At 36.6% G+C, this 13,374-nt stretch overlaps 2 protein-coding genes across 3 annotated transcripts in view; one reads left to right on the forward strand and one right to left on the reverse strand.

The window, feature by feature from the left end:
* LOC126428146 (N-chimaerin) overlaps positions 1-13,093 on the reverse strand; it is a 50,260-nt gene extending 37,167 nt beyond the window's left edge. The window contains exons 1-3 of one of the 2 annotated variants that reach the window (XM_050090055.1): positions 7,755-7,996; positions 7,558-7,608; positions 1,896-2,094 (exon numbers count right to left, since the gene is read on the reverse strand). In XM_050090055.1, coding sequence (XP_049946012.1) covers positions 1,896-2,094; positions 7,558-7,608; positions 7,755-7,779 — 275 coding nt within the window. In that variant the 5' untranslated portion in view covers positions 7,780-7,996. Of the gene's footprint in view, positions 1-1,895; positions 2,095-7,557; positions 7,609-7,754; positions 7,997-13,014 lie in introns of those variants that run through there. The other variant, XM_050090056.1, reaches the window with a different exon arrangement.
* On the forward strand, positions 8,164-9,186 carry LOC126428147 (cytochrome c oxidase subunit NDUFA4). Its single transcript, XM_050090057.1, has 3 exons — positions 8,164-8,321; positions 8,622-8,768; positions 8,907-9,186. The coding sequence occupies exons 1-3, from the start codon at positions 8,280-8,282 to the stop codon at positions 8,967-8,969; spliced, it is 252 nt and encodes an 83-aa protein (XP_049946014.1). The 5' UTR covers positions 8,164-8,279; the 3' UTR covers positions 8,970-9,186.
* Positions 13,094-13,374: the final 281 nt, after the last annotated feature.

A 13,374-nucleotide genomic window follows, 5' to 3' on the forward strand; every position in this document is an offset into this window, starting at 1 on the left:
AACAGTCGCGACACTTCGCCTCGATTCTGATGCCTTCAGCGCCAGCAGCGCCCCAAGCGGCCGGTAGGTTGAACTGTGAGTTCGGCGCGATCGTGAAAGTGAATAGTGATTTTTTATTTTGATTTATACAATGGTTTTTACCATTGGGAGCGCCAATGCTGTCTTTTTTTGGGTTTCCTAAGTATCCGGAGAGGTAAATACCATCATGTTACTAAAATGTATCGTCAGGATTCACTTGCAACTTTCACAGCAGTGAGTGTCGCGACTGTTATGTTAGACTGTGGTATTAATGAGTTTTGGTGGTCTACTTTGGAGAGAAGGGTGTGCGATTACAATCCATTGCCATCAACATTATCTGAAACTGCCAGAATTTTTCAGAAAGTAAGATATAAAATTCCCTTGGGGAAAAAAAAAAAAAAAAATTACAGGACCTGTATTTATCCATTCCGAGATGACTTCTAGCGGTCTTCAGATGACACTAAACAGTGTAGTATTAGCGTGTGATACACACACGTCTCTCGCAGTTGACTCATGTATTGTGTGCAGCTGATCTTCTCGGGTCAGACGGCTGCATCGATCTTCACGAACTCTTCTTCTCCGAAGACGCTAGCTGGTTAAGGGAATTTAAAAATAGGCTTCTTTTCTACTCTCGAAATGATTCTGTACTCTCCAATAAAACAACTTCACAAGATTCAAACAAGCGTTCAACTCTCGTGAGTCAACCCCATCTTGGACCATTAGAAACTAACAAATACAATTATAATATGTTTGGTTTAATAACCACTATAAAACCAGTTGGTAGAGCACTTGCCCGCGAAAGGCAAAGGTCCCGAGTTCGAGTCTCGGTCGGGCACACAGTTTTAATCTGCCAGGAAGTTTCATATCAGCGCACACTCTGCTGCAGAGTGAAAATCTCATTCTGGAAACATCCCCCAGGCTGTGGCTAAGCCATGTCTCCGCAATATCCTTTCTTTCAGGAGTGCTAGTTCTGCAAGGTTCACAGGAGAGCTTCTGTAAAGTTTGGAAGGTAGGAGACGAGGTACTGGCAGAAGTAAAGCTGTGAGTACCGGCCGTGAGTCGTGCTTCGGTAGCTTAGTTGGTAGAGCACTTGCCCGCGAAAGGCAAAGGTCCCGAGTTCGAGTCTCGGTCGGGCACACAGTTTTAATCTGCCAGGAAGTTTCATATCAGCGCACACTCCGCTGCAGAGTGAAAATCTCATTCTGGACTATAAAACCAGTTCTTGCTTCGAGCACGTCCAACACCTGAAAGTCAAACGTAAAAACCTTTAGTTCAATACATAATTCATTTGTTCACTACAATACAGTCATTACACTGCCAAGGAATAGAGCGTGCTTGCTCCTCGGACTGGATATACAGTTTCTCAGGCACGCGCTGGTAACACTTGTCCGCGACGAAAGACTGTCACTATTGCCGTATTCTCCCGATACACGTCCATCCTGCACACACAGAAACCGGCAGCGAGGCAGACACATCTCCACTCTCACACCCTTGTACTTAAAATATCGGGTGTTCGAGACGGTGGAAAGCCAAGTGTGTCTGGAATTTACACCAAAATTCTCGAGGCACTACAGATTGTAAGCTGTTTTGAATGTCAGTGGTTTTCCTACACCTTATTAGGTGTGGTAATGTGTTGTGTTTTTGGTGTTTTCAAATTTTGTCCATCGCTTGTAATTAGTGAATGGTTACTTTTCTCCTTTCACGAAATCCCTTTGAAAATACTCTGTACCATGCAGTGACCTCTTAACTTGATCTTATTCAAACAATCTGTAGACAGACCTCTTTCTTTAACTTTTTCTGCCTTTTTTTTTTTTTTAAAAAAAGCAGCTTTTCATAAATATATTTGATGGAAGTGGCCATATTCCAATAAATTTTACCTGAATGTAAGGGTGAAGCAGCCGCCATTTCTGTTTGATCTCCGTACAAGGAATGCCCCCTCTTCTGTTACAATTGCTTCAGCCTCAGTGTGTGACATATCGCCATGGTACTCCCGACCATAGTACTGGGGTCGGCTGTGCACAGGAATCGAGCATGGCACCATGATGGGTCGAGGTGCTTCCTGCTGCAAGCGATACACTGCGAAAAGAAGGTAAGCAAAATCAATTTGTAACATTTTAGCAAGTCAGGTTTCTTTAACTTCTGCCACAATAAAGAAGAGAATGACAGGACGTCGGGTAGGCTGGAGTTTAATGTCATGTGGGCAATGGCGTCATTAGAGACAGAGCCCAAGCTGAAAATGGACAAGACTGAGGAAGAAATTAATTTCATTCCAGCATTTGTTGATGTGATTTACTCAAACCACAGTAAGGAAATGTACATGGCATTTTTTAACAAACCCCAAAGTTAGTTGCATCATGACTCAAGGGCAATGGAGGGCCGTGGCACCCATAGCTCTCACGGAAAAAAATAAAAAAAAAAAAATAAAATAAATTATAGTGTAGTTAGGTGTCTTTCTTTCAAGAAAAATGATTTAAATGTCAGTATTAGACATGTTTTTAACAGAGCCAGAACTGAAACTTTTCATAGCTACTTACAAATCTTCATTCATCTTCAAAAATATTAAAAATACCCCATACAAACTAGTGCACAGACATGCCCTTGTCCTGGTTGGTCTCTCAATCTCTACTTCGTATGATGTGTTCCTTCATCCCTACATAACAATTTTCTTTTACTTCTTCTGCGTGGAGTATACATGATGAAAGGGTGGAATTAGATGCGCAGTGTACATGTGTAGGAATGCACAATGAATACAGTTCACTGCCATAGCAATAGTAGGTTTCCCATGCAAGAAAAGGCACGATATGTCATATGCTAGTCTAATATACAACAGGTTTTCAGTGTGCAAAGACATTTTTGGGAAGAGCCTGGCTCTGTGGCCCCTGGTGCCTGCACAGGGATGGTCAATTCCAGCAGAGTAGTTGTCTTGAATTGCAACAAGAAAATGCTCAAACAATGAATCATCGAAACAGTCATTGAGCACATAGGTGCATAGTCTATGGAAATCAATTTGTGCTTTGGCACAACTGAATTTGTTGAAATCTGTGATATGTCATGTTGCACACAAAGGCTTGTACCCACAGTGTTAAAAGGAGTCACCGTCCTGTCGAAGGTGGTATGCCATTGACTTCCTCCAACCATCGAATTAACTTATCCAGACAGTTATGAGGGGGCTAAAGTTTAACGTGGATTCACAGCGAAACTCAGCATTCTTCACATAAACACTTTCATAGGTGAGAGAAGTGATAAGTGACAGATAAACAGTATTAGGATTGACCAGGGATAAAGCATAAAATAAGGAATGGTTTTTACAAATACATCATACTGATTCATGTGATTCAGGTAAACAGTAGAAAATCTAAATCTGCATGGCTGCATGAAATCAGGTCACTGCTAAATAGAAAAGTTAAATAAATATTAGTTCAATGATTAGGGTAAAGTTTTCATTGTACATGAGCTTTACGATAACTATAACTAAATGCAATGACTGCTGACCCTATCCTATATTTCATGCAACTGAAATAATTCATTAGCAACAATGAAAACAATTACCATGTTAAAACACAATTGTCATTGATGGGTCTAACTAGATGACTACTTGGAAAGTACGTCATCGGCAGTGGACAGAACAAGAGAAAGAAGATTGGGGTTCACTTCCCTTAAATGACAAAGGAGGTTGATTTAGAAGTTCATGCAGGACATGGCTGGGGAGGAAATAGGCATTTAGATTAGATTAGATTAATACTAGTTCCATGGATCATGAATACGATATTTCGTAATGATGTGGAACGAGTCGAATTTTCCAATACATGACATAATTAGGTTAATTTAACAACATACTTAAGTTAATATAACAACTTTATTTTTTTGTGTTTTTTATTTTTATTTTTTTTATTTTTTTTAATATTTTTTTTTTTTAATTTATATCTAAAAATTCCTCTATGGAGTAGAAGGAGTTGTCATTCAGAAATTCTTTTAATTTCTTCTTAAATACTTGTTGGTTATCTGTCAGACTTTTGATACTATTTGGTAAGTGACCAAAGACTTTAGTGCCAGTATAATTCACCCCTTTCTGGGCCAAAGTTAGATTTAATCTTGAATAGTGAAGATCGTCCTTTCTCCTAGTATTGTAGTTATGCACACTGCTATTACTTTTGAATTGGGTTTGGTTGTTAATAACAAATTTCATAAGAGAGTATATATACTGAGAAGCTACTGTGAATATCCCTAGATCCTTAAATAAATGTCTGCAGGATGATCTTGGGTGGACTCCAGCTATTATTCTGATTACACGCTTCTGTGCAATAAATACTTTATTCCTCAGTGATGAATTACCCCAAAATATGATGCCATATGAAAGCAATGAGTGAAAATAGGCGTAGTAAGCTAATTTACTAAGATGTTTATCACCAAAATTTGCAATGACCCTTATTGCATAAGTAGCTGAACTCAAACGTTTCAGCAGATCATCAATGTGTTTCTTCCAATTTAATCTCTCATCAATGGACACACCTAAAAATTTGGAATATTCTACCTTAGCTATATGCTTCTGATTAAGGTCTATATTTATTAATGGCGTCATACCATTCACTGTACGGAACTGTATGTACTGTGTCTTATCAAAATTCAGTGAGAGTCCGTTTACAAGGAACCACTTAGTAATTTTCTGAAAGACAGTATTGACAATTTCATCAGTTAATTCTTGTTTCTCAGGTGTGATTACTATACTTGTATCATCAGCAAAGAGAACTAACTTTGCCTCTTCATGAATATAGAATGGCAAGTCATTAATATATAATAAGAACAACAAAGGACCCAAGACTGACCCTTGTGGAACCCCATTCTTGATAGTTCCCCAGTTTGAGGAATGTGCTGATCTTTGCATGTTACGAGAACTACTTATTTCAACTTTCTGCACTCTTCCAGTTAGGTACGAATTAAACCATTTGTGCACTGTCCCACTCATGCCACAATACTTGAGCTTGCCTAGCAGAATTTCATGATTTACACAATCAAAAGCCTTTGAGAGATCACAAAAAATCCCAATGGGAGGTGTTCGGTTATTCAGATCATTCAAAATTTGACTGGTGAAAGCATATATGGCATTTTCTGTTGAAAAACCTTTCTGGAAACCAAACTGACATTTTGTTAGTACTTCATTTTTACAGATATGTGAAGCTACTCTTGAATACATTACTTTCTCAAAAATTTTGGATAAAGCTGTTAGAAGGGAGATTGGACGGTAATTGTTGACATCAGATCTATCCCCCTTTTTATGCAAAGGTATAACAATAGCATATTTCAGTCTATCAGGGAAAATGCCCTGTTCCAGAGAGCTATTACACAGGTGGCTGAGAATCTTACTTATCTGTTGAGAACAAGCTTTTAGTATTTTGCTGGAAATGCCATCAATTCCATGTGAGTTTTTGCTTTTAAGCAAGTTTATTATTTTCCTAATTTCAGAGGGAGAAGTGGGTGAGATTTCAATTGTGTCAAATTGCATAGGTATGGCCTCTTCCATTAACAGCCTAGCATCTTCTAATGAACACCTGGATCCTACTATATCCACAACATTTAGAAAATGATTATTAAAAATATTTTCAACTTCTGACTTTTTGTTCGTAAAGTTTTCATTCAATTTGATGGTAATACTGTCTTCCTCTGCTCTTGGTTGACCTGTTTCTCTTTTAATAATATTACAAATTGTTTTAATTTTATTATCAGAGTTGCTGATTTCAGACATGATACACATACTTCTGAATTTTTTAATAACTTCTCTTAATATAACACAGTAGTTTTTATAATTTTTGATAGTTTCTGGGTCACTACTCTTTCTTGCTGTCGGATACATTTCCCTTTTCCGGTTACAAGATATTTTTATACCCTTAGTAAGCCATGGTTTGTTACAAGGTTTCTTACGAGTATATTTAACTATTTTCTTGGGGAAGCAGTTTTCAAATGCATTTACAAAAATGTCATGAAATAAATTATATTTTAAATTGGCATCAGGTTCACGGTACACCTCATCCCAGTCTAACTGCTGTAGGCTTTCCCTGAAATTTGCAATTGTTAAATCGTTGACTGAACGTACTACTTTGGAGGACTGTTTAGTATTGCTGAATGGAGCTATGTCATATATTGTAACTAGCTGTGCACCATGATCAGAAAGACCATTCTCAACAGGCTGAGCATTTATCTGGTTAAACTTATCTTGGTCTATAAAGAAGTTATCTATCAGTGAGCTGCTATCCTTTACCACCCGAGTAGGAAAATCAATAACGGGTGTCAAATTGAAAGAACCGAGTAATACTTCAAGGTCATTTTTCCTATTACCCTCTTTCAGAGAATCTACATTGAAGTCCCCACAAATAATAATTTGCTTCCCCCTGTCTGACAGACAGCACAACAAGAAGTCCAAATTTTTCAGAAATAGATGAAAATTTCCTGATGGGGACCTATATACAGTTACAATTATAAATGTGCCTTTATTTAATTTAAGCTCACAGACACATGCTTCTATATGTTTCTCTACACAAAACTTTTTTGTTTCTATACTTTTTGCACAATGATAACTTTTGACATATATGGCAACTCCTCCTTTCTCCATATTTTCTCTCATTACATGTGCAGAGAGCTTATAACCACTTACATTTACCTTATCCATATCAGTAACAATGTGATGCTCAGACAGGCATAGTATATCTATTTCATTCTCAGCTTCTAAATCTTCTAAACAAACCAGAAGCTCATCTACTTTATTCTTTAAACTCCCAATATTTTGATGAAATATACTTACATTATTTTTAATTATACTTTTATGAGAACCTTTCCTTATTCTAACATTTGCAGTACTCTCCTGTCTGAGTTTCTCATTGTGCTTAGGCCTAGTTCCTATACCAGTGGTCACATGGTGTTCAGAGAGGCAGATTATGTCAACTGGGTTGGGTGACTTTAATTCATCAATGGAATTACCTAGGACTGAGATACAACTTGGTGGAGATAAAATTTCTGGTGATTGGTGAAAATTTATAATTGATAGCTGTGATTGGTGACCCAATGTGCTAGAATTGTGCTGTTTAATTTCTTTCCTAAACTGAAGATTTGTTTCAATCCTGACCTCTCGTAGAACTTGACATCTTTCTGTCTTACCTATCCTAAAAAAGGTGCTGCTCCAACACCTGTAACCACTGGTATTTTACCATTCATGGCAGTGCCTCCCCCCCTTAAATTTCCTGCTATTACCCCAGCCAGTTTCCCCTTCCCTTCCCAGCATTCACCTTAGTTTAGGAACATACAGACTGGTGAAAATCATTAACAAGTAAGCTGCATGAAAGACACAAAGGTACAAAATTATTACAATAAAAAAATAGGCAATATGTGTTTATCGACATACTTCATCTTATGCATACTGACGAGAAAAATATTACATAAATACTGGTAAACACACAATTGATGCTACATGCACTAAGCGCTGTAACTGATAACACACTTATCTTTAATATTGCAAACTATGCTTGTCATTCACAAGGAAGGTGCACTTACAATTTGGATTCCAAACGTGTCTAATCGGCGACCCCTCCTGATTTACATCACCTGAAACAAGCCACGGTTAAGAGTACTGTACTGAAACAGTAAAATTATTTTATATGGCGAAAACTCAGTGTTATCGTGAAAGTGAATCAGGTTTTATTGTGTACCAACAACAAACTTGGCACGTAACTTACAACAGTACTGCTTACCATTGCTCAGTCTATTGTAACTCATTTTCTCTTCCAGCCAGGACCAAAGCCTTAACGCAAACTAAAGTATTGTAATCTCATTATTACGGTCGTCATTTGCAACTGAAAGTAATAACTCATTTTCACTATCGAGTTCACCACACAACGCATAATACTTTCGACAAGTCAATTGCCCTAAACCACAACTGTATTCAAATTATTGACAACACAGAAAACACCAAAGATACAAATTACAATGTCGAAGATAGGTCACCACAAACTTGTCAATTATTGTTGTACCACTTTACATCAATAACTGTGTGAAGTATATTGTTTGTTAGAACTGAAAGTAAAAGCCCTCACAAAAATATGAAATATTAATTATAAATTGTATTCAGACGATAATTGCGAATATTATAGTACTCGCTGGTTTTGCTGAACTATACACTTGACGAACGTATTACGTCCTATTCTAGTATTAATCCGTCTTCTGGAAGAGCAGAGAAGGGTTACCGTAGTCGCGAATTTTAATTTATCTTGTGCAAAATGCAGGGACTGTCATTTTCAAGCCTGAAGAAAAACCCATCAGTGAGTGTAACTGTATGTAATGTGAACAAATCTTCCTCTGTAATGTTTTCATAATGGTAATGTCCCGTGTCGTAACATATACTGCATTGGAGGACAACATAGGTCGCATGTTGAATTCTTATTAATGAAAGCTAAGAAAGAGGCGAATGATAATTATGTTGACTAGAGTTCCTCAAAATAACTCACATACAGAGGAAGATTTGTCTCTAGACACTAAAGCAATGAGTGTCACGACCTTGGTTAAGATCAACATTGCCGAGGAATGTTCATTGTGAAATACTGTTCTGCGTTCTTTCACAGTTAATTCCCTTGTACATATGCTTGGGAGCAGGGGTAGCGGGAGCGATCTTTTACACGCTTCGACTCGCTACCCGAAACCCTGAAGTTACGTGGAATAAGAGATCCAATCCCGAACCTTGGAATGATTACTCCAACAAGCAGTACAAGGTAATAGTTTGTTTTGTATCTTGGTACCAAATACGGTAAAGTATGTTAAATTTCACTACGCTGATTTACATATTGCCTAGAACAGAATTCTTGATTGCGACATACGTAATTAATATTTTTTAATGTTTTCATTGACAGTTTTACTCGCCAGTGAGGGATTACTCGAAGATTGAGAGCCCCGCACCGAAGTACCAGGAATAATAATCTCGTGTTAAAGTTCTAGTTAAGTGATACTGTGTATCTTGAATGCAGTGTGTAGAAAATGATATGATACAATGAATCTCACATGTAGAGGTTCCAGTAGGTCTGAAATCTTTACTAAGCATGTAAAAATATTTATAAGTTTTCTCAGTGATGATTTTTGAATATTATGACGACTAATAAATGTGTGTTACTGAGCTGACCATTCCAATAAGTATTCATTCTTTTTCTTCAGGATGTTGTAACAGGTTTCCTTTCTTAACTGTACACTTTAAAAAAAAAAAGGTCTCGGAAATAGAGTAGAAGGTTGTGGACACAAGTCACTATTATCTCTGACATTCTGAATAATATTAAAAAAATCTTGCACATTAGGTCCTTGTTCTCATTTTCTAATATTGCTGTGGATGTATGTACGGAATAATACTGTCCTTTTACCTTGATAAATGACTAGAAAAGCTGGTCTCAGTTCTGTGGTTTGATGCTGTAGCAACCATGCAGAAATGTGTAAAAGAATATTTAATTTGGAATTTAAGGAGATTTTCGTAAACGTCTGAGACCAGGCAGTTGAATAGTCCATTTAAATTAAAATCTTAATAAACTGGAAAAGATTGTAAATTGAGTTATAGAAAATAAAACCTTTTCATTTAAATGTATGAAAGCAACATTCATCCGCACGTCATTCAGTAGGCTGTTTATTTGTACAGGTTGATGTGTATAGACATATTTCATTCTCACCTTTTGCATACTACTAATTGTCTGTGAGCTCCTTGGCTCTTTACAATTTCTGGTCAATTCTCAATAGCATGTAACATAATACTTCATTCACTCAAGAAATGTAGTTATGTGCAGCGGCATTTCGTAGCAATTTAGGTCTTCTGTACATATTTTGCTTCCTTGGCAGAAATAGTGGAATATTTTGTTTTCAGACACTAAGTTTCTCACTGACTTTTCAGCTAGCATAGCAATATTTCCAGTCTTTTCCCTGCAAAACTTATTAGTGGAATCTGTATTGTGACTAGAAATAAAGTATCAGTTGATCTGTATGCACGCAGTTTTGTCCTTGTCTATCTGTCCTTGCCCTCCGTTCTGCCCTCATGCTGTACAGGTTCCATTTGTTTGATGATTCAGCAGGTTATATTTTAACTTTGTGGCTGGGTCCATTCCCAGCCACCACGGTTGGGTAATGTGAAGTGCCATTTGTCTGTGAATCATGTGAACTTTGTTCTTATTTTTAATGCTTTTTAACTGTTTATCAGATTTTTGGAGTCAGAGATTGGGAACCAGTCCAGTGTTTTCATAAACAAACTTGGAAGAGTAGGCCTACTTAAAAGCCATAATCAGGCTGGTTGTTGCACTGGACCAAAGACTGTTAACCTGCTGTGCAGTTTTAGTGTAAGTCTGCCTCATGAGCTTATATATTAAGCAGCTTGGAAAGACAAAGAAAAAAAAAAAAAAAAAGTTATACTGAATTGTCAAGTGCCACTATTGGAATTAATATCAGATTTCAAGAATAAATCTTAACTTGAAAGTATATTGATAGCACTCTTTACATGAGAACACATATAGCTGTCAATAATACTTTCAAAAAGAATGTAAAAGTGTTGTCTTAAGTCTTCATCACAAAATATAATTACTTTACAATGTTGCCAGATTGATTCCATTATGTGAAGTTCTTTCATGCTTCCATGGGATCTTGCACTTTGGAATGACATATTTACATAACTGTTAAGCATCTTCTTTGAAATCTACAGGAAATGAGTCAAATAATTGAAAAATAACGCTGCCCCACCCCCTCCTCTCCTACCAAAAAGGGTAACCTTTTGCTGTGTACTGAGATTTTGATGCAATGGACACACAGTGTTAAGGATAATACAATAATAGCATGGCTTCTGGACTCAGAATTTAATACTAAAGAGATGGAAACCACATCTAAGAAACATTATGGTTTTAGCACATAATGGATGATACAAAAGATAGTGCAAATGGAAAAAAATGGTTACCCTTATCATGAATAGTCAACCATTCCTCAACAGACTCCAGTGCCTCAATGCCACCTCTTATGTGCTGAGTAGCATTATATCTTGTCCATAATAATGGCATATGTGACAGGTGGCATAGTCTTGTAAAAAAACTGTCCTCAATTAAAAAATGTGGTAGTACAGAAAACAGGACATATGCGAATCTCTGATTTTAAATGTCTTTGAAGGTGAAAATGGTTAAAATTGCAAAGATGGACTAACTGCTTTCTTTTGGAGTAAAAAAAACTGAAAACTGGACAAAATATAAGCTTTAACATAAATTTAAGAGCCTTCTACCAGTTGCTTGTGGTTCATATAAAACCAGCCGTTTTGTATGTATAAATATATTACATCAGAAGTGGCTGCACAACAATGTTATATTGGTGTTCATAAAAATTAATACAAGACTTTCAATTGATCATTGTAGTTCCACAAAAAAAGGGCATACATGCTATTCATTGCATTTACTTTGTAACCAATGTTATCCAGCACCTTTCAGTGAACTCACTGCAGTATCTTGTATGTATGGATATGGACAGAATGTATGGATATGGACAGAATATTTCCGAGTGATATTGTGGAAGGAAAAGAAAAAGGTTGTGGAGCAGTACTGGTTTATCATTCTTTTGAACAATGATTTTGGAAGTAAGTACGTGGACTGTTGGTTGGAGACTAAAATGTGTTACCAGAATGGCCTGCAGTTGGTAGCTGAAAGCAGAGGGCTTGGTGTAATATGTGTGGAAAACATTACAATGAATCAGCACACTACACATGCATATTGTGCATTATCCGATTTGCTTGTAAAATAGGTGGAGGATGAGTGTTACACTTTCGTGACTACTTAAATGATTTCGTATTAGTTTGAAGGTCTTAGTCTGGACATAAAAGCTAAAATTATCTCCCCTCCCACCTACCTATCTTTTGGGATTTTTGGGTAAAGAGGTATGTCATAAAATTAAGTTACCATTGTGGGACCAAGTGAGAAGGCAGCATTATGAATTTAGTAGTATCAGTACAATGCTGAGAAATCCTGGGTGGAATACAAATAATGAAAGGTACAGAGCAACAGTTCACTGTACACTTAATTAGTAGTATCATACATAGCAGTTTAATAGTAAAATGAACACACGTTAGGTGGTAAAGTAACTGGTGTAATTCTGAGAGAAAAGTCAACAGTTTTATACATCCAGTAGTCTGCCAATGAAAATAGAGAGCAAGTGCAATATGTAACATGTGTTAGTGGATTAGAGACAATATTTCTAAGTATCTTTAATTTAGCTGCACAAACTAGTACAACCATTCACCATGTGAATGTTATATTAAAAACAGAAGTAAAGCTACTTCCAAAAATTTCTGGATAGGTACACTGTGCAATCAGTAACAATTAGATTTATCTACTGGTAACACACTACAGGGAAAAAGAAAATATTTTTGAAGTTGTAGGTGTGACTCTCGAACCTAATCACAGTGTCTGCTTCGGAATCATACTCAGATAGACAAACATTTGTATTGGACAAGCAATGTTACAATGAGAGGGAGTTATTTTTTCATAACTCCCCCATCCATAATCTTGAGTATCAAGAAAATTTCCTTTGAAACATCATGTGGTAGAATAAATATGCATGTCATACATTGTCGTTTTTTGTTAAATGTGTAAAGCACAGTCAATAGCATGATGAAGAGGATGGAGACACACACAAATACACCACTTTTGCAAGAAATGGCCTTCCTATTGGTTTAAAATTTGACAAATACTACATATTCTTACTTCCTATTGTTTATTCATATTTTGTTAAATGTTTCTTTTTCCAAGAAATTGTGCTTATTTCCATTTGAGAACTACTAAAGTAGGAAAAAGTTCTACATGTGTAGATGTATTGGATCCAAAATAATACTTATTGACAGAAATCGTACAGCAACAAACATCTGTGTTAATAAAATTTAGATGTCCGTGGTCACATTTATACTGTGACTTGAGTGTATGTGACAACCTTTGTGAAGTTGTGAAATGTGCAAAATCAACTTACCGTCATACACACACATCACAACAGCAGAGACCTGAAAATAAATGCTTGAATTGACCTCTCAAAGCCAAATCCAAACAAGGATGTTGATGGCAAAGAGATAAGATGAGCAGAAATGAGGTATGAGTCATGGGTGCACAAGGAAATACTACTTCCTGCTAATGAGTTAGGCAATGGTTGGTCTCATATCCTCCTTTGTCAGTAACACATTATGACAGCAACATATTTCAGAAACAGCAACTGGGCAAGGTTTTTATTTTTTGTTATTCTTAACCACCAAACTTACTACAGAAAAATGAGAGAGGAACAATGTAAAAACTGGACATTTTCTGTGCATCTGGCGTATTCTCTTTACAGATATTG

This window comes from Schistocerca serialis, chromosome 12 (assembly GCF_023864345.2).
Source record: "Schistocerca serialis cubense isolate TAMUIC-IGC-003099 chromosome 12, iqSchSeri2.2, whole genome shotgun sequence".
NCBI lineage: Eukaryota > Metazoa > Arthropoda > Insecta > Orthoptera > Acrididae > Schistocerca > Schistocerca serialis.